Genomic DNA, 20,346 nt, shown 5'->3' with positions numbered 1-20,346 from the left:
CACTCTCCTCCTGCCTTATTCTCATCCCCCAATACTTTTCAGCATAAATCCTCCACTCCAGGGAAACCCACTTATTTTCTGTCACCTGAACACACCCTAAATATTCCTTAAACTCAGTTTCTGACATTTCTCTTACTTTCCTTCCACTTCAATCCTACTCATTCCTCAAGGCTCTACCTAAGTTCTGATTTTTCTCTGAAGCTTCTCTATTGACCACCCAAGCTCACCATGATCTTCCCCTCTGAATCCCTGTAACATTTTTCCATACCGTTCGGTTAACATTAATAACATACTACAATGAGCTTTACACTTCTTACTTCCTAACTATCATACCACTAAGTATAGGCTCTAAACAAAACACTACTTTGTATAACATGAAGTACCTAACAAAGTACTCTGCACAATAGTTTGCATATATTTGAAACTGTCTACATGTAGCCCCATTTGATAACTTAGCAATAGGCCAGGGAAGGCACAAAACATTTAATTTTTAATGTCATCACAATAAACCAGTTGTTGGAGCCAGACACAGGAGCACCCACTCCCTAGCACTGCCACTCCATTCGTGGGTCCAGACACAATGAGGTGCTCTGAGGGCTGAAGAAGGTGTGGACTGTGGGCATTCCTGCCCAGGAAGAAACTCTCCGGCTTGCCTGTACCCACTCCCACCGACCTGCACCTCTCCAGGAGCTGCCTGCCAAGGCAAGGAGAGAGGAGAATCTCCCCATTTCCTTCAGGCCCTGGATCATCAGGAAATGCCTTTCCCACCTACACAACTTAACTAATGCTACTTACACATTAAAATCCTAAAGGAAAAAAAAAAACAAAAAAAAAAACAAGCCATTTAATGAAATAAGCCTTTAAACTCCTTCTTCCCATTCTACCTTCTGACTTAGTTGTTAAAGAGGCAACAGTCACCAAAATGTGTTCACCTTGCCTGTAGGCAGACCTTAGCCTTTTCTTCCCATCGTTCAGAGACTGTAAGGAGCTCCTGTAGTTCAGCCATTGCTTTCTCCACAGCATGGTGGGGTGCCAACCCTACCCCAGAATCTATCAGTTTCTTCATGACATCCAAAGTGACTTGCTGTGGATCTGATACAGTCAGCCTTACTTCGTCCAACCACCGAGCCTGTTGCAGCTCTTGCTTCAGTCGTGGTAATTCAGGGAGTTCCACATACAGACTAGAGCCCATATCTATCAACATTTGGAGTTTGGAAGAATCTGGGGTTTCATCCATCATGGCCTCCTGAGCACGTTCATGAAACTCTTCCACATCATCTAGCAGATTCTGAAAAGGTCAAAAGAAATAAAAATTCAAAAAACAAACTTAAAAGATACAAAAGAGTATGAACTAGACATAGTCAAGGCACACTATCAATTCTTGACTCTTATAATCTCACTATCATAACACCAAATATTCAGATATGATAGTTAAATTAATAAATATGCTTTTGTGTAATTACTTCTAGCTATACTCCTACTTTTAAAATACAGTTGATTCATTCAATAAATATTTAATGACTGCTGATTTAGATACAGGCACTTTTCCAGGCACACAGTATTAAAGAAGACATAAAAAGTCCTTGTCTTCAGAGAACAAACTTTTTTTATTTTTTTTGAGATGGAGTCTCACTCTGTCTCCCAGGCTGGAGTGCAGCGGCACGAGCTCAACTCACTGCAAGCTCCGCCTGCCGGGTTCACAACATTCTCCTGCCTCAGCCTCCCAAGTAGCTACGACTACAGGTGTCTGCCACCACACCCAGCTAATTTTTTGTATTTTTAGTAGAGACAGGGTTTCACCATGTTAGCCAGGATGGTCTCAATCTCCTGACCTCATGATCCGCTCGCTCAGCCTCCCAAAGTGCTGGCATTACAGGCGAGAGCCACCATGCCCCGCCCAGAGAACACATATTCTAATGCAGGTGACCAGTGAACACAGGAATAAAATGTTTCAGTTAGTGTCAAGTGCTCTGAAAATAGGGCAGCACAACAGAGAATGACCAGAGCGGGCAAAGGCATATTACTTAGCAATGTCATGGTAGTCACAGAAGGCAAACTGAAACTAAATTGAGGGTTGGGAAGGAACTACAAGAGGGTCTGAATGAAGAACAGTTAGGGCAGGGTAAATAATAATTGCAAATGCTTTTAAAGAAGAATGAGCTTGGTGAGCCGCTACAAGTGGACGATGGAGAAATGTGGTTAAAAAATAAGCAGAGGTCAGACTACACAGTATCTTCTAGGTTACAATGAGTTTGAATTTCATTCAAATGGCTTTGGGGAACCACTGGAGAATTTTAACCACAGGGAAATGATGTGATTTGATTTAAAACTTAGATTATCATTCTGGTTACCAAACAAAATATAAAATGTCAGACGAGCAGAAGAAGAGAAAGCAGCTGAAAGCCTGTTGCAGTAATCCAAGGGGCACATTCCAGTGGTGTAGAGCATAGTTTAGGCAACGGAGAGGACAATAAATGGTTTGTTGTGGGATATATTTTGGAGGTAACAGCAGCCAGCACTTGTTTAAATATTGAACACGGGGAATAAGGGAAATAAAGAAATCAAGGAGTTTGATTCATTTGGTTCATTAACAGCTTAAGGCCAGGTGTGGTGGCTCACATCTGTAATCCCAGCACTTTGGGAGGCCAAAGCAAGTGGATTGCTTGAGTTCAGGAGTTTTGAGACCAGCCTGGGTAAAATGGTGAAACCTCGTCTCTACAAAACATACAAAAATTAGCCAGGTGTGGTGGTGTGCACCTGTAGTACCAGCAACTTGGGAGGCTGAGGTGGGAGGATTGCTTGAGTCTGGGAAGCCGAAGTTACAGTGAGCTGAGACCATACCACCGTACTGCAGCCCGGGTGACAGAGCCAGACCCTGTCTCAAAAAAAAGAAAAAAAAAAGAAAAGAAAAAAAGCCTTTAATATGCCTTTTAGTCCACCAAAAGGAAATCCAGAGTATACAGCTGGACATACAAGTCTGTGGGGAAGAAAAGCATCCAGGGCTGGAGATGTGGGACTGAATCAACAGGATATAGGTGATATTTAATGTCACTGGGCAAATAAGGTATCAGACGTGGGGGCACCTGAAGAAAAGGCCGAGACTCCTCATATACTCCAATACTTGAGAAGTCAAGTCAAAGAGAAAACAAGCAGCAAGGAAGACTTAAGAGAAGAACTGCCAATGAGCTAAGAAAAACCCAGAAAGTGTGATGTCACAGAGGCTTAAAGAACAGCATTCAAGAAAGAGTAGTTGATCAAAATGCTCTTATGAAATGGAATAAGACAAGAACACAACTGACCCTAGATTTCACAAGTTGATAACCTTGATAAAAACTATTTTAGGCCGGGAACGGTGGCTCATGCCTGTAATCCCAGCACTCTGGGAGGCCGAGGTGGGTGGATCACCTGAGGTCAGGAGTTTCAAACCAGACTGCCAACATGGCGAAACCCCGTCTCTACTCAAAATACAAAAATTAACTGGGCATAGTGGCCCATTCCTGTAATCCCAGCTACTGAGGAGAATCACTTGAACCCAGGAGGCAGAGCTTGCAGTGAGCCAAGATCGTGCCACTGCACTCCAGCCTGGGCGACAGAGCGAGACTCCCTTCTCAAAAACAAAAACAAAAAACACTATTTTAGACCCCTACCCACCCCCAAAACACAAAAACACCCCAAACTATCAAAAGATCATTAACTATGGAGATTAATATATTTAATACATACTTTGAAGATTTTACATATTCATTAAGCCATCAGGGTGCTGGTAATTTCAGAGCTCTGCATTTTTAAAAGCTCATGTATTAATAACACTGACACATGCAGATTATTCTAACTAATTTCTTGCATCTCAATTACATCTATGTTAAATGGGTGTTCTGAACTAAAATTAATATAGAAAAAAATAATTCTTTTTTTTTTTTTTTTTGAGACAGTCTTGCTCTGTCACCCAGGCTGGAGTGCAGTGGCCTGATCTCAGCTCACTGCAAACTCCGCCTCCCGGGTTCACGCCATTCTCCTGCCTCAGCCTCCGGAGTAGCTGGGACTACAGGCGCCCGCCACCTCGCCCGGCTAGTTTTTGTATTTTTAGTAGAGACGGGGTTTCACCGGGTTAGCCAGGATGGTCTCGATCTCCTGACCTTGTGATCCGCCCGTCTCGGCCTCCCAAAGTGCTGGGATTACAGGCTTGAGCCACCGCGCCCGGCCAGAAAAAAATAATTCTTTATCAGCCTTACAGAATTTTAAATGGGGAATAATGGCTAAGAACAAAACCAAAAAATTGCCTATTAAAGAACCTCAAATAGCAGCATATAGTGAGAGAAAAAAAAAAATTAGAGCAAAAAACTAGTTTAGAGATACCATTCTGTGAAACCCAGAACAGGAGACCACGTCACAAAGGACATTACCCAAAAAAAGGATGTAATACTCCACCTTCACTTGCCGAGCTTGGCTGATGACACACGGAAGACTAAACAGTTGTTGGACAAAGGCCTTCAATTCTTCCACTGTCAGTTTGGTCCGAGTCCTCCCACTATCTGGGCTCTGTCTGATGTGAAATAATATTGAGATATAAGTAAGAAAAAATCAGTCATTCTGGTATCAAAAGGGCTCCTATTCTCTTCAGAATTCAAACCTAAGCAATCCTAGAATCCCAGTGTTTGAGGGATTACACTGCAATGGTGACCACTTCAAAACAGTTTTTAAGTTCTTCAGTTAATGACTCAAAGATTCAACTCTCCAAGTTACAGTTCCTTCGATCTACAAGTATTAAACATTTCAAACATTACATAAATTCCTCATAGGTGGAATATTAAGTTCATTGATAAAACTTAACCCTGTATCTCAAGAAGGTTAAAATGTGAAAAAAGAGCCTTTAACCTGCCTTAGGTTACAATGAATCCTCTGAAAGTGTTCCAAAATTTTGTGTGTGTATGATTTTTCTAAGAGGGTTCCTAAACTTTTACCAGGTTCTCCAAGTGGGGTCACTGGCCCAATGACAAGCTAAGAGCCGTTGATCAATGTCTCTAAGAAAAGTTATCTAACAAAATGGTAAATAAAAAATGTACAAGGTAATTAAAAAACCCAGTATGAATTGCTATAGAAAAGCCATTCAGACAAAAGAAATGTGCTGGAATTACAACAACAGATTTAAATACCACAGAAAATTTAATACTTAGGAATTACATCATATCAAGGGTGCATACTTCTATGCTTCTTAACAACCTCCTCTGCATCCATCAAGGTTACCCTTTGCTGCCACCTGCCTTCGGCCTATAGTTTCCATTTATTCATTTGCAAATATTTATTGCACAACTATGTGCCAGGCATTGTTCTAAGCACAAGAAATATGACAATGAAAAAAAAATTCCTGGTATTCTAGTCTTGTGTACATTCTAGTGAGGGATGGGGAAGAGAAGACAGATAATAAATAAAGTAAGTAGATTAGTATATTAGCAGGTGATGACGCTAGGAGAAAAACAAAGCATGAAAGAAGGGCAAAAGGACTGTAATTTTATAAAGGCTTGTCAGAAAAGCCCTCGCCAACAAAGTGACATTTGAAAACAAAGGCTTCAAAGAGGTAGGTAACGGAACAAGCCACCTGGATATGGTGGGAAGGGAACTCCAAGCAGAGTAAAGAGAGAGCATGAAGTCCTAAGCAAAAAAGTGCCCGCTATGTATGAAGAACAGCAAGAGAAAGAACACTGCAGGCAGGAGCAAGAAAGAAGGGAGAATAGTAGGATATAAAACTGGAGCATTACTGGGAGCAAGAGACATGGTCACAAGAGGTCCAAGACAATGTAGGGCTTCACAGGCCAGACAAAACTTTGGTTTTTACTCTGAAAGAAAGAGGACAACAATAATTAAACTCTTCTTAGGTTTACCTGTGTTTCTGCTTTTTGCTCAGAAGCAGCTGAGCCACAGAAGCACAGGTCTCAGCTTCTTTTACAGCATCCCTGAGTTTTCGAAAGAGATCATTCTCTGGGTATTTTCTATCCTCAGCATCTTCCAGCATTACTCGCAATTCAATCAAATCTGTAAAAATAAATAAAGAGCCATATACAATGACCACAGACACAAAAAGCCATTCTAAAATCTTCACCAACCTCACCCAAGTGAGTCCCCAACCTACTAGTAGAAACATAATAATCAGCAGAAACAAACAGCTGTGAAAATCTCACCAACACAATAAAAGCTAACAACCAGGTGCTCATTTATAATCCTTATAGACAGTTTCTCTCAGGTAAATAAATCTCTCTTTCCAAAGAAGCCTTCAGTGTTAGTCTTACTGGTAATAGTGGGTTCCCAACATATATAATTAATTTACTGCAAGTTAGATGTCCGGCCCATTTTTAGTCAGTTTTTTCATTTCAAAGAAGATTCTTCAATAGAAAATTAAGTCTATATTCAACCAACCCATTAATCTCAAATCTCATAGGAAGCCTAGGATTTTTCTTTTACGGAAGGAAAAAACATAAAACTAAACAAAGCCTCTTTTAAAGTGGCAATCAATTCAGCATATGTATACGAAAGAAGGAAATTTAACCTTTTTTGTGGTTGAAGTTAGCAGACAATGCTTCTGTAACACGACTGACCCAAGTGTCATAGGACTGTGCCCTGACTTTTACACCATATAGCAGAGAAGGGAGGTCTTCTAATGGGTAGCGATATCTACAAAAAGAAAACACAAACACACACAGAAATAAAAACCTCAAAAACCAACAATAACTTAAAAATAAAGTTTTAAGTATAATCGGCTTAAAGAGAATACAATGGCCAAGGGAATGGGATCTTCGTTCACATGAAGAGAAAATCAAACCAGCCCACCGTTTTTAATGCAAGGAGACAAGGAACATGTGAAATCAACTGATAAAGAAACTAATTTCAGCTGCCAAGTTTAGGGCCAACTTTAAAGGACTGGTCTTCAAGCCTCGAAGTAGACAGAGAAGTTGAGAAGTCCAGAGTAAAAGGAGTAAAGGAAGGGAGTAAGTAAAAATAACATTAAGACTTGGTTTTAAAAAAAGGTCATGGAAGTTTCACAAAATACTTTTGGATACCTAAGACATTTCTTCTGCATGGGGCAGGGGCACAGATCAGTTGGATGGTAGAGACATACAAGCCGCTCAGGATTACAGGAACATGTGAGAGCAGAGAGAAAACATGTGGTTCTGCATGCTGAACACTGCCGCTCATCATCAGGAACAAGCTCAAACACTTCTTCTTCTGACATCAGGACACCCTGAAATATAATTTATTGCACTAGATCAAGTCTTTCTAGTCTTTAAAACATCAAAAAACTTAAGTTACTACATTTTTTTCCACAGACAAATCTCTGACTTAAAGGTATAAACACGAAAGGTACAATGGCACAACATCGAAATGCGTCCTAGAAGTAATCATCACTGTTTTTCAATGCGCAAGATTAAAGTTTGGTATCTAAGGATGCACATTTGAGCAACAAAACTATAAAGAAATGTGGGCTGGTTGCAGTGGCTCATGGCTATAATCCCAGCACTTTAGGAGACCGAGGTGGAAGGATTGCTTGAAGCCAGGGATTTGAGGCCAGACAGGGCAACAAAGTCAGCATCCCTACACAAACATGTTTAAACATTACCCAGGCATGGTGGTGCATGCCTGCAATCCCAGCTACTCAGGAGGCTAAGGAGGGAAGATCATTTGAGGCCAGGCTGCAGTGAGCTGAGACAGTACTGCTGCACTCCAACCCCAGCCAACACAGCAAGACCCTGTCTCTAAAAAAAAGAAACGTGGCCGGGCGCGGTGGCTCAAGCCTGTGATCCCAGCACTTTGGGAGGCCGAGACGGGCGGATCACGAGGTCAGGAGATCGAGACCATCCTGGCTAACACGGTGAAACCCCGTCTCTACTAAAAATACAAAAACTAGCCGGGCGAGGTGGCGGGAACCTGTAGTCCCAGCTACTCGGGAGGCTGAGGCAGGAGAATGGCCTAAACCCGGGAGGCGGAGCTTGCAGTGAGCTGAGATCCGGCCACTGCACTCTAGTCCGGGCGACAGAGCGAGACTCTGCCTCAAAAAAAAAAAAAAAAAAAAGAATACAGTATAGGCCAGGCACAGTGGTTCACACCTGTAATCCCAACCCTTTGGGAGGCCAAGGTAGGTGGATCACTTGAGGTCAGGAGCTCAGTATCAGCCTGGCCAACATAGTAAAACCCCATCTCTACTAAAAATACAAAACTGGCTAGAGAAGGTGGTGCATGACTATAATCCCAGCTACTTGGGAGGCTGAGGCAGGAGAACTGCTGAACCTGGAAGGCTGAGGTTGCAGTGAGCCAAGATCATGCCACTGCACTCCAGCCTGAGCAACACAGTGAGACTCCGTCTCAAAAACAACAACAAAAAAAGAATACAAGCTTAAAGTGGGAATATTAAATAATGAAATACCACTATAACCTTATTACAATGTCTAAAGTTGAAAAGACTATACCAAATGTTGGTGAGGATAGAAGGCAACTGAAACTTCTTACACACTGCTGGTGGAAATGTAAAATGGTACCACCACTTTGGAATACAGCTTCACAGTTTTTTAGAAAATATTACACATACAGCTGGGTGCGGTGGCTCACACCTGTAATCCCAGCACTTTGCGAGGCTGAGGCAGGCGGATCACCTGAGGTCAGGAGTTCAAGACCAGCCTGCCAACATGAAGAAACCTCCTTTCTACTAAAAATACAAAAATTAGCTGGGCACAGTGGCGCATGCCTGTAATCCCAGCTACTCGGGAGCCTGAGGCAGGAGAATCACTTTAATCCAGGAGGCGGAGGTTGCGGTGAGCTGAGATTAAGCCATTGCACTCCAGCCTGGGCAATAAGAGCAAAACTCCATCTCAAAAAAAAAAAAAAATTACACATACACACACTATATGATCCAAGCATTCCACGCCTAGTATTTACCCAAAATAAATAAAAGCATATGTCCATCAAAAGGCTGTACACAAATGTTCAGAGCAATTTAATTTCTAACAGCCAAAAAATGTTAACAATCCAAATGTTCACCCACAAGTGAAAGGATAAACAAATTGTGGTACACCTATTCAAAGGAAAACCAGTGTGCAATAAAAAGGAATAAAGTATTGGTACATGCAACAATACGGATGAGTCTCAAAGTAATTACGCTGAATGAAAGAAATCAGACACAAAAGGACAACTTGTATGGTTTGATTTGAATAAAATTCTCCAAAAAAATAAGCAAAGAAAGAATAGTGGTTTCTGGGGTTTGGGGGCAAGAGAAGGTGAAGGTGCAGGATGGCCAGGTGTGGTGGCTCATGCCTGTAATCCCTGCGCTTCAGGAGGCCAAGGCAGGAGGACTGCTTGAAGCCAGGAGTGAGACCAGCGTAGGTAACAAAGCAAGGCTCCACCACTACAAAAAATCTAAAAAATGAGACAGACACGGTAACACGCACCCGCAGTCCCACTACTCCAGAGGCTGAGGTGGGAGGATTCCCAGAGCCCAGGAGTCGGAGGCTGCAGTGAGCTATGATTGTGCCGCTGCGCTCCAGCCTGGGCGATAGATAGAGCCCATCTTTCATATAGGTGGTCCAGAGCAAGAAGGAAGAACCATATGAGGGCATGAAAAAACTTGTAGAGGTGATAGATATATTCATTACCTTGATTGTAGCAATGGTTTCATGGGTATATACATAGTCAAAACTTATGAAATTGTACACTTTAAACACATGTAGTTTATTACATCTCAATTACGCTTCAACAAAGCTATTTTAAAAACAGAGACAGAATATCAGGCAGAGAAGGAGGAGGGACATGATACAAAAACAGGAGGAAGCACGGTGTAAACCTAATGAAGCTAGCCAGCTATGCAGGAAATATTAGACGGTGTAAACCTAATGAAGCTAGCCAGCTATGCAGGAAATATTAGATACAACAGGCCAAGATGATGCTAAAGATACACATTTTCTCATATATTAGCCAGTTCAATGTGATGATGCTTAGCTTATTCTAAGTATTTTAAATCCCAACCCTTGGTTATTCCATCCTTCCTATTCATCAAATTACTTAAAGGGGAGGGAAAAAGATTAATTCAAACTGACAGTCTGTAATTGCCAGAAACACAACTTATTCAACACAAAGCTCAGAAAAAAAGTGATTTAAATTTTCTTGTTTAAACAATTAACACTGTATGTAGAAGATTTAAAATGTAAATATATACCTAAGAAATTCTGATAGGACTCATTTTAAAAACCTAGATGATAAGATTCCTAAAACGTTTTTAATCTGGAGAAACCAATATGTCAATTATAAAAACATAAAATCTTCTCCAAATCAGTGATTTTTACGTTCAACTCCTAGGGAGTCAGAGATGAAAATTCTATCTATAGGTTCATTTAGCATATCCCATAAGCAGTATCAAACACAGAAAACGTGCTCAGCAAACTCACCATCTGCACAACAGACTCTCTTAATCGTGTTTCCTCTTCAGTCATGAGAGTCAGTTCTCTGCAGACCATGGCCGCCAGCCCCACATCTAAGCATTCTGGATCTGCTGCCATCTTGAAAATGAGTTCCTCATGTGAAAAGACACAATGGCGCCTTAGGCGTCGGTAATGATTGACACACTGACGTCCAATGGGCAACTGAAAAGGAGATTTCCAAATTAAATAACTCGCTTATAACATACCCCAGAACAGAACCACTACTTACCCTCCAGGTCCTCCCTTTTATTAGAAAGAAGACAGAATACCAAATTCATTTAAATATAAAGAGGCAATATTACATTAACTGTAAATATTAACCCTGTATGACCCAGCCAGAATTTCAAAGGCTTTCCCACAGAAAATTCCCATAATCTGAAATGCTAAATTTCTGGCCTAAACTGCTAATTTTCTATTTATTGTATATCAAGGAGTTCTTTGGTATATAACTGAAGCAGCAAACTCTTTTAGACTAACTTAACATGAGCCTGCCCTTACAAGAAAAAGAAAAATACTATAAAAGTAAATAATTAAGTAAGTTCAGGCCAAAAAGGGTTCAGTGGAAATACTCAGAGGACTCAACATTCCATAGAACAAAAAGAATAGATGTTATTAGAAGAAAAAAAAGAAAGAAAAAAATAGGAAAGAGGGAAAAAGTAATACTTAAGCAATCCACATTGGCTGACATTTAGTTTTTTTGCAAAAACCAAAACAAAGGACGATTTAGATTTTAGCATCTAGAAATTATTTTAAAAACAACCCTGGCAGAAAGATAATTCAAAGTGAAATTATAAAATTATATACTTTATTTCCCTAACAGTGAAATAAATGACTAAATGATCACTTTTCATAAATGAACAGTTACAGCCTTTAAAATAAATCTTGAAAATCTCCGTAATTATCAAGCTACAAGCCAAATTATAACAATAGCTATACCCTACACATAAATATGCACTCCAACTTCCACTTCTTTCCTATGCTCAGGCAGAAGAACTTGGATAAAGGAATTTTGTTTGTATTTGTAATATAAAAGAGAAAAAATAAGAAATTGACCTTTAAGACCCTTTTAGAATTCATCTACAGTTTGAGAAAGGCAGAAAGGAATCCGAGAAATCAAAGAAAATATGAGGCTATCTCTGAATTATGCAGTGTTTCCATACTCTTCAAAGAAAAACCTTTCCCAAGGAAAAAGTGTGTGTGTGTGTGTGTGTGTGTGTATTCTGAACCTATGATTAGCAATTATTTTGTCTATTAACAACACACAACTCTTTCATATCTTAAGTACGTACTCTTTAAAAATTTCTCATCTAGTCTCAATACAAAAACAAGCAGAAGAAAAAATCATACTGTGGGATTTGCAGTTCTTAACTATTATAATATGTGAGGAAGCCACATAAAATAGAAGTGATTACCCATTGTAACTTATAAAAATTAGTCCCATTAATTTATTCCAGAGCTAAAACTGCTACAACTTTTAATTTGTATCACACCCTTCTTCTAAAGAGCGTCAAGGGCTTCCACGCGTATCCTCTAACTTGTCTGAGGTTATTAAGTGAATCTATCAGCATCTTTATATACCAGCTAAAAAACTTAGGCCCAGTGAAATGTTCAAAGCTGCCCAAGGTCAAATACCAACAACAGTGACAAGAGGAACAGCAGAAACTATCCCCAGCTCCTAAGCCCTCCCCTTTTCTTCCCTACACCTAGCCAGTTACCATGTGTCACACACACTCAATAATGCTGGCTGGATGTCTAGAAGCAGGGCTCAAGCCCAAGGCGAAGCCCTGAGCCGAGCCTTGTTCTTGCTGAATTATGCTGTTTCCAAAGCCTAGTAAGAAAAAACCTCAAAACTATTGATCAAGAAAGACTATTCATTGTATCATTTTACTCATTAGCAAAGGAAACAAAAACAATCTCTGTACGGTTAATCATGGAATTTAACAAATCAAGGTGCCTGCAGAAAACGTAAGATCCATTACTAAAGGGTTGCCCCCAAAATGTTAACAGAAGCAACAAAAACAGCACCAATACAAGAAAATAAAGTCACTGTGTATCATAAATATACTGTATAGTCTTCTCCCAAGCAACATAATAGCCACTAAATATTTTTTGATTATCTACTTCATACAAAAGCAAAACAGCAATTACCTAGCATTATCATTTACATAAAAGTATAGTACAGAGATCTCAATATTATAGTTACTCTTTTAAAATTAAAAAAAGGAACAGAACAAAACATAAAATGGCAAGACTAGTAAAATCACCTAATTGTCTATCAGAAAAAAAAAAAAATGAAGGAATTTGTGAAATTTCAAAGCTACATATTTGAAAATATGGTAGAATATCTGAAATTATCTCTATAAGCCTGATCACCTTAATAAGTCCCAAAAACGCTCAGAGAAAGCAAAAGCTAAGAAAACCATACGTTGGTGCACAAGTAGTTGCGGTTTTAAAACTGCAATTACTTGTGCACCAACTTGTATCTTCAATGCCAAAAGCCACTATTACTTTTGCACCAACCTGTATTTTCCCTTAGAAAAGAAGGATTCAGAAAGAATCGACTGACCATTTATAAGTTCAAACAGTCTCTATTCTGAGCACTTGACCAGAAGGGAGGGAGTCCAAATAAAGGAAAGCAAAGGAGAGAAGGAAAGGAAGGAAAGAAGGAAATGGGGGAAGGGGGAAGGGGAAAGGGAAGGAAAAGAATGGAAATGAAGGAAGCAAGTTCAAACAGAATGAGGAAAATAATAAATGGGTAAGAACTATAAAATCTTCAAAATAAAAAATGTGATGGAAATCTACTTAGCTTTCTAAACTATAATAGCCACTCCAGTCTCCACTAAAATACTGACGAACCCTACCCTGAGCCCAGCTAAGCCAACATGGCAACTAAGCTGCTTTATATTTATAGGGGGTTAGTAGACGTACAACAGCCACTTGCTATAGAACAGACCCAGTCAGCAGTACAGAAGTTCACAGCTTCAGCAAAGTTGTAGCCCTGGTTAAATCCAGAGTGATAGGCACGAGGAAATGTCACAACAAACTCGCCAGCACACTGATTGGTCCTGTACACCTAAATGCAAATTGGGAACAGGGATACAAAAATAGAAACAACAAAAAGAGGAAGAAGACAGATTTTATTAGTCAGATAATTTCAGATGCATTTTCTAAAACTGAAAACAATAAAGCATTAAGTTAAACATATCAGAAAATGATATCAGAAATAGCCAGAATTCTACCTTCTTAAAATAGTCACTGATAATAGATTATAATTCATGACAAGAATTAGCAGCCAAAAGAAATTCTCAAAAAAAAAAAAATTACTCTCAATGAGCTATGAGTTTCTTAAACTGATACAATTTTTACAATTAAAAGAATTTGTTTTATTATTGTACCGTAAATAGTGGCAAAGAATAGAATTTCCTGCTACTTTTGGATAGTTTTTTGGAACTAACTAAACTCACATAGCATATGAGACATCCCCAATGAGATGTTCCCAAAATCAGTTTTCTTGAAATCTCATTTTGTTTTACAATAATACTGTACGTCTCCTGAAAAGTCTCAGATTCTGGTGTAAATTTATTACTTAAAAACAAAGTAACTTTATAAATGTTACTCAATCTACTTTCTCTTTAAAGTTATGATGAATATTTGATTATCCATAGTAAACCTGTTAAATTTATACTTTATCAGGCATTAGCTTGAATTTGAGAAACATCTTCAAACTTAGGTTCAAAAGTGAAAAAGGTGGCCGGGCGCGGTGGCTCAAGCCTGTAATCCCAGCACTTTGGGAGGCCGAGACGGGCGGATCACCAGGTCAGGAGATCGAGACCATCCTGGCTAACACGGTGAAACCCCGTCTCTACTAAAAAATACAAAAAACTAGCCGGGCGAGGTGGCGGGCGCCTGTAGTCCCAGCTACTCGAGAGGCTGAGGCAGGAGAATGGCATAAGCCTGGGAGGCGGAGCTTGCAGTGAGCTGAGATCCGGCCACTGCACTCCAGCCTGGGCGACAGAGCGAGACTCTGTCTCAAAAAAAAAAAAAAAAAAAAAGTGAAAAAGGCATTTTGCAGTATATTTTTATTTCATTATCTCATGTATTAAAAGCTAAATCTGAGAAAATAAGGATAAGCATACTTATTAGTTATTAGGATAAGCATCCTTATTAGTTATTAGAGCCACCACTTAAAGTACCTCTGCTTTGGTTAAACAGCGATAACAAAGAATATGAGATTTTTGTTCAAAGTAGGATGTAATTTTTTTTTTTTTGAGGCAGAGTCTCGCTCTGTCGCCCGGACTGGAGTGCAGTGGCCGGATCTCAGCTCACTGCAAGCTCCGCCTCCCGGGTTTACGCCATTCTCCTGCCTCAGCCTCCCGAGTAGCTGGGACTACAGGCGCCCGCCACCTCGCCCGGCTAGTTTTTGTATTTTTAGTAGAGACGGGGTTTCACCGTGTTAGCCAGGATGGTCTCGATCTCCTGACCTCGTGATCCGCCCGTCTCGGCCTCCCAAAGTGCTGGGATTACAGGCTTGAGCCACCGCGCCCGGCCAGTAGGACGTAATATTTACTGAAAAAAGAAGGTTATGTGAATAAGTAGCTATACATAAAGTATGATTCATACTTTAATACTCCCCTTGTTAATCAGATAAAAGTTGTTCCCTGCAGAGTATAAATTCTAATTTGGCTAAAAGATGTTATGACTCATTTCTAGTTATAAAACAAAGCATATGTCGTTATTCTATCTAATCAAAAGCTAAAATAACTTTAAATTAAAACTACTGGCTGGGTGCAGTGGCTCGCACCTGTAATCCCAACACTTTGGGGGGTCGAGGTGGGAGGGCTGCTTGAGCTCAGGAGTTTGAGAACAGCGTGGGCAACACAGTAAGGTTTCATCTCTAGAAACATACAACGAATCAGCCAGGGGTGGTGGTGTGCTCCTACAGTCCCAGCCACAACAAGTCAGCCAGGGTGGTGGTGTGCTCCTACAGTCCCAGCCACAACAAGTCAGCCAGGGTGGTGGTGTGCTCCTACAGTCCCAGCCACAACAAATCAGCCAGGGGTGGTGGTGTGTGCTCCTACAGTCCCAGCCACAACGAATCAGCCAGGGGTGGTGGTGTGCTCTTACAGTCCCAGCCACTCATCAGGCTGAATCAGCCAGGGGTGGTGGTGTGCTCTTACAGTCCCAGCCACTCATCAGGCTGAGGCGGGAGAACTGCTTGAGCTGAGCAGGTCGAGGCTGCAATGAGCAATCACTGTGCCACTGCACTCCAGCCTGGGCAACAGAGCAAGACCCTGTTTCAAAACTGAAACAAACAAACAAGAAACTGAAGGAAGACAGCAAAAGACTCACAGGCACACCATGCTCCATCAGCACATTGGGGTTCATGATGGTGACTAACTGATGCAGAAGATCAGGCTGGGATTCAAATAACTCAGGGGCCAGCTCTCTCATCACCTCCTCCAGTTGTTCTGCAGCATGAGATGGCACACCATACCATGTCTTTGGCTCCCCCCTAGCAAAAGAAATAACTGTTTAGGCAGAACATGGTACCAGTGAGGCTAGGGTATCTGATTCCAGTCCACCAAATTATAATTAACTTGTCTTATTCTATGGTCAGATTATATGCCCTGAATTCTGGCAACCATCTCATAAACCCGTGCTGTTGTTCACAACAGGAGGTAAGTAAACAGTAGTATATATAGGCAGATACAAACAATTAGAAAAGCAACTCAGTACATGAACTCTGGAAGGCAGATCAGTGAAAACACCTTCAAACAGGAAAGACGCTATATGAAAAGTAAGCACTGTCCCAAAGGATGCTGATACATGACCTTGATACACAGGTCCATGTGAGTAACGGACATTCCAACTATCCCCAGAATGATCAGAACAAGTCAGTGCTCTCTAGAATACCTCTAAACAGCTTCACTGAGTTCAGTTTTACTACCCAAAGAAACAGGCCAAGGCTAAAAATTATGGAAATCTTAAACATACTCTGTCTATAAACCTTAAGGATCAAAAACTTGGCATCATTAATTCACTAGACTTTAGCAGAGTCCATGCATGTTGTATTTCAGACTGTACATACCAGTGCAAGTAGTTGATGGAATAACTCCAGTGATCTTCAATGTGCCAGCAAAAAGAAGAGAAACACATTCCCACATACAGCCATGGCACTTTCATACCAGAGATGTCCACATTAATATGTGCAAGAACAGACTGATCCAGGACAGGCATGTTATTCAAATTCCAACCAGAAAGTGCATATTCCTGTAAGAGAAAAAAAAAAAAACTGTAAATGAAAAATCAGAAATGAAAAGTGCTCAATAGAAATGTCAAGGGAATCTTTCCAGAAAAGTAAAAAATTTTATAGTATTTGTACTCTAGTGCATACAGTCTGTGATCTTTGCTATGCACTACATGTAACTCAAATAACTCAATATTTAATCCCACCTTCTGTCTAGGTTCTACTTAGATTCCCTTTATCTCAGATGCCTCTGGTTACTCCAAAGCACATGAGCAATTCTTTATTCTCATGCCAGTCAGGAAAATGGGTCCCACCTTAATACAACATCACTATTTCTATTTTATACCCAGTAGCGTAATATCCTAAAATCTTATTACTATACTGATAGAACGGTGCTAGATACGGTAAAGACAAAATGTAATAATACACATAATCCTGAACTTGTGGCAACAATGAAGACTGACACAATGCAGAAAGTCACTGCCATCACTCCTAACCATTACACAAACACATCTAGAAATACTGGACAAATGATAACAATAACCAAAAAAACTTCACAGCTGAACCCAAAAGAAAAGGCAATTCCCAGTTTCTGGAAACAGAGCAGAAGTAAGCCAGAATAAAAAAGGAAGCTGTTGCAAGGGTTTTCACAGGGGCTTCTAATTGGACACTGGCACTGGAGAATGACTTTCCAACATCCATCCCTGAAGCCGTATGAGGCTGTGACTTAAAAAAGTGCTTATCATCTTTACGAAGAGCAGTTCTCAAAATGGGATCCAGAGGATCCACTAAGTGAAACTATGTTCACAGTAATTCTAAGACATCACTTGCCTTTTCCACCTACGTTCTTGCAGGAGTATAGTGTGAGTTTTCCCGGGGAAAGATGATATGCGCTATCACAACAGTCTGAACGCAGAAGCAGATATGAGAATCTGCTATTAGAAAGTTGATAACTGAATGTGGACGTCAGGAACTTGCAGGGATGGGGGTAGGGTCATTATTGTGCTTACTGTTTAGAAGTTTCTATAATACAAGTTAAAAATAAAAAACCCTCAAGGTAAGAAGTTAAAGAGCCAATGACAAAGCTTAAGAGAATTTGTGAACTAGAAAACAGGTTTGAGGAAATGATCTATAATGCAGCACAGAAATATATAAACTTTCAAACCGTAATTAAGAGTCAGAGAGGCGGGCTGGGTGCAGTGCCTCACACCTGTAATCCCAGCACTTTGGGACGGTGAGGCAGGTAGATCACCTGAGGTCAGGAGTTTGAGACCAGTCTGGCCAACATAGTGAAACCTTGTCTCTACTAAAAATACAAAAAATTAGCTGGGCGTGGTGGCAGGCGCCTATAATCCCAGCTACTGGGGAGGCTGAGATGGGAGTATCACTTGAAACCAGGAGGCGGAGATTGCCGAGATCGCCCCATTGCACTCCAGCCTGAGCAACAAGAGCGAAACTTTGTCTCAAAAAAAAAAAAAAAAAAAAATGTCAGAGAGAAGCCAGGCACGGTGGCTCATGCCTGTAATCTCAGCACTTTTGGAGGTCCAGGCAGGCAGATGACTTCAGCCCAGGAATTTGAGACCAGCCTGGTCAACATGGCGAGACACAATCTCCACAAAAAATACAAAAATTAGTCAGGCGTGGTGGTGTTCCAGCTACTAGGGAGGCTGAGGTGGGAGGATCCCCTGAGCCCAGGAGACTGAGGCTGTGAGCCAAGATCATGCCACTGCACTCCAGCCTGAAAGACAGAGCAAGACCCTGTCTCACTAAAAAAAAAAAAGAAAAAAAAAAGTCACAGACGATAGAATAACAAAGGCCAACATAGGTTCAACTAAGAATTCCAATAAGAAATGACAAAGAGATCTATCGCTTAAGTTCAACAGGCTAACAAAAAAGGAAATAAAAGAATCTCAACAGGTTATTGCTCAATGTTTTTTGATTGGTCAGTTGGTTGGCTGAAAAATAGTGAATTTCATTGAAGAGACAAGGTCTACAAACAAAAAGAACACTGGGAGGCCGAGTCTGGTGTATCACTTGAGGTCAGGAGTTCGAAACCAGACTGGCCAACACTGTGAAATCCCATCACTAGTAAAAATACAAAAACCAGCCAGGCATGGTGGTGCACGCCTGTGGCCCCAGCTACTCAGGAGGCTGAAGCAGAAGTGCCTGAACCCAGGAGGTGGAGCTTGCAGTTAGTCAAGATTGCCTCACTGCAATCCAGCCTGGGCAACAGAGCGAGACTCCATCTCAAAAAAAAAAAAAAAAAAAGTTACAATACCAGGTAACATATATAAAATTCCAAACACACATAGAAGAGAAAAATACAGTTCTTCAGAGGACAACAAAACAGTGATCATCATGGGTTTGGATTGTGATACGGTTTGGATTTGTGTCCCTACCCAAATCTCATGTTGAACTGGAATACCCAGTGTTGGAGGAGGTATCTGGTGGAAGGTGACCGGATCATGGGGGCAGATTTCCCCCCCTTGCTGTTCTCACAACAGTGAGTTCTCACGAGATCTGGTTGTTTAAAAGTGTGGAGCAACTCCCGCTTCTCTCTCTTCCTCCTGCTCTGGCCATGTAAGACGTGCCTGCTTAGCCTTCACCTTCTGCCATAACTGAAAGTTTCCCAAAGCCTCCTTGGCCATGCTACCTGTACAGCCTGTGGAATCTGTACAGCCTCTTTTCTTAATTACCCAGCCTCAAGTATTTATTTATAGCAGTACGAGAAAGGATAACAAAGATTGTTGGGAAAACTTCACAGCAAGGAAGAAATTGTGTTGAGCTTTGAAGGACAGGTAAGATTTGAACAAACACTCTAGGAGGAAGAGCTACAAGAATGTAAAAGGTAAATTACAGAGTATATACTAGTCTAGCTGGTGATGAGGCAGAATGGAATAGTCATACTCAAAAATACAGGAAATCACACTAGAAAAAAAGATTAGATCTTTAATCTTAAGTTTTGGACTGAGAAGCTTAGATTTATGCTATATTCAAAAGGGAAACATGTTTTGAAAAATGAAACAATATGATAAACATAGAATCAAATATTCCTAAACTTTCTTTTTTTTATTTTTTGAGACAGAGTCTCACTGTTGCCAAGGCTGGAGTGCAGTGGCACAATCTCAGCTCACTGCAACCTCCACCTCCTGGGTTCAAGCGGTTGTCCTGCCTCAGCCTCCCGGGGAGTACAGTCACCTGACACCACGCACGACTGATTTTTGTGTTTTCAGTAGAGACGGGGTTTCACCATCTTGGCCAGGCTGGTCTTGAATTCCTGACCTCGTGGTCCACCCACCTCGGCCTCACAGAGTGCTGGGATTACAGGCATGAGCCACCATGCCTGCCCTGGATTTTACAACAGAAAGAACTAGGCAAAAATATTAAACTGCAGTTAAAATTTTAAACTAATTAAATTAGCTTTTTTCTCCTTTTCTTTAAGAGACAGGATTTTCTTCTGTCACTCCTGGCTTCAGGCGACCTTTCCACCTTGGCCTCTCAAAGTTCTGGGATTACAGGCGTGAGTCATTCCACTCAGCCTAAATTAGTTTTAAAACGCAGAGCTCCCGGGCGCGGTGGCTCAAGCCTGTAATCCCAGCACTTTGGGAGGCTGAGACGGGCGGATCACGAGGTCAGGAGATC

At 40.9% G+C, this 20,346-nt stretch overlaps 1 protein-coding gene across 1 annotated transcript in view; it reads right to left on the bottom strand.

Annotated features, from left to right (window-relative positions):
- KDM5A (lysine (K)-specific demethylase 5A) overlaps positions 1-20,346 on the bottom strand; it is a 105,000-nt gene that overhangs the window by 42,695 nt on the left and 41,959 nt on the right. The window contains exons 11-19 of the mRNA XM_011957124.1: positions 16,546-16,727; positions 15,807-15,969; positions 13,411-13,530; positions 10,425-10,619; positions 7,053-7,234; positions 6,542-6,666; positions 5,880-6,030; positions 4,429-4,543; positions 933-1,288 (exon numbers count right to left, since the gene is read on the bottom strand). Coding sequence (XP_011812514.1) covers positions 933-1,288; positions 4,429-4,543; positions 5,880-6,030; positions 6,542-6,666; positions 7,053-7,234; positions 10,425-10,619; positions 13,411-13,530; positions 15,807-15,969; positions 16,546-16,727 — 1,589 coding nt within the window. The remainder of the gene's footprint in view (positions 1-932; positions 1,289-4,428; positions 4,544-5,879; positions 6,031-6,541; positions 6,667-7,052; positions 7,235-10,424; positions 10,620-13,410; positions 13,531-15,806; positions 15,970-16,545; positions 16,728-20,346) is intronic.

This window comes from Colobus angolensis, unplaced genomic scaffold, assembly GCF_000951035.1.
Source record: "Colobus angolensis palliatus isolate OR3802 unplaced genomic scaffold, Cang.pa_1.0 Scaffold437, whole genome shotgun sequence".
Lineage (NCBI taxonomy): Eukaryota > Metazoa > Chordata > Mammalia > Primates > Cercopithecidae > Colobus > Colobus angolensis.
Note: the sequence above shows the minus strand (reverse complement) of the source record. Positions and strands in the feature narration are given on the sequence as shown.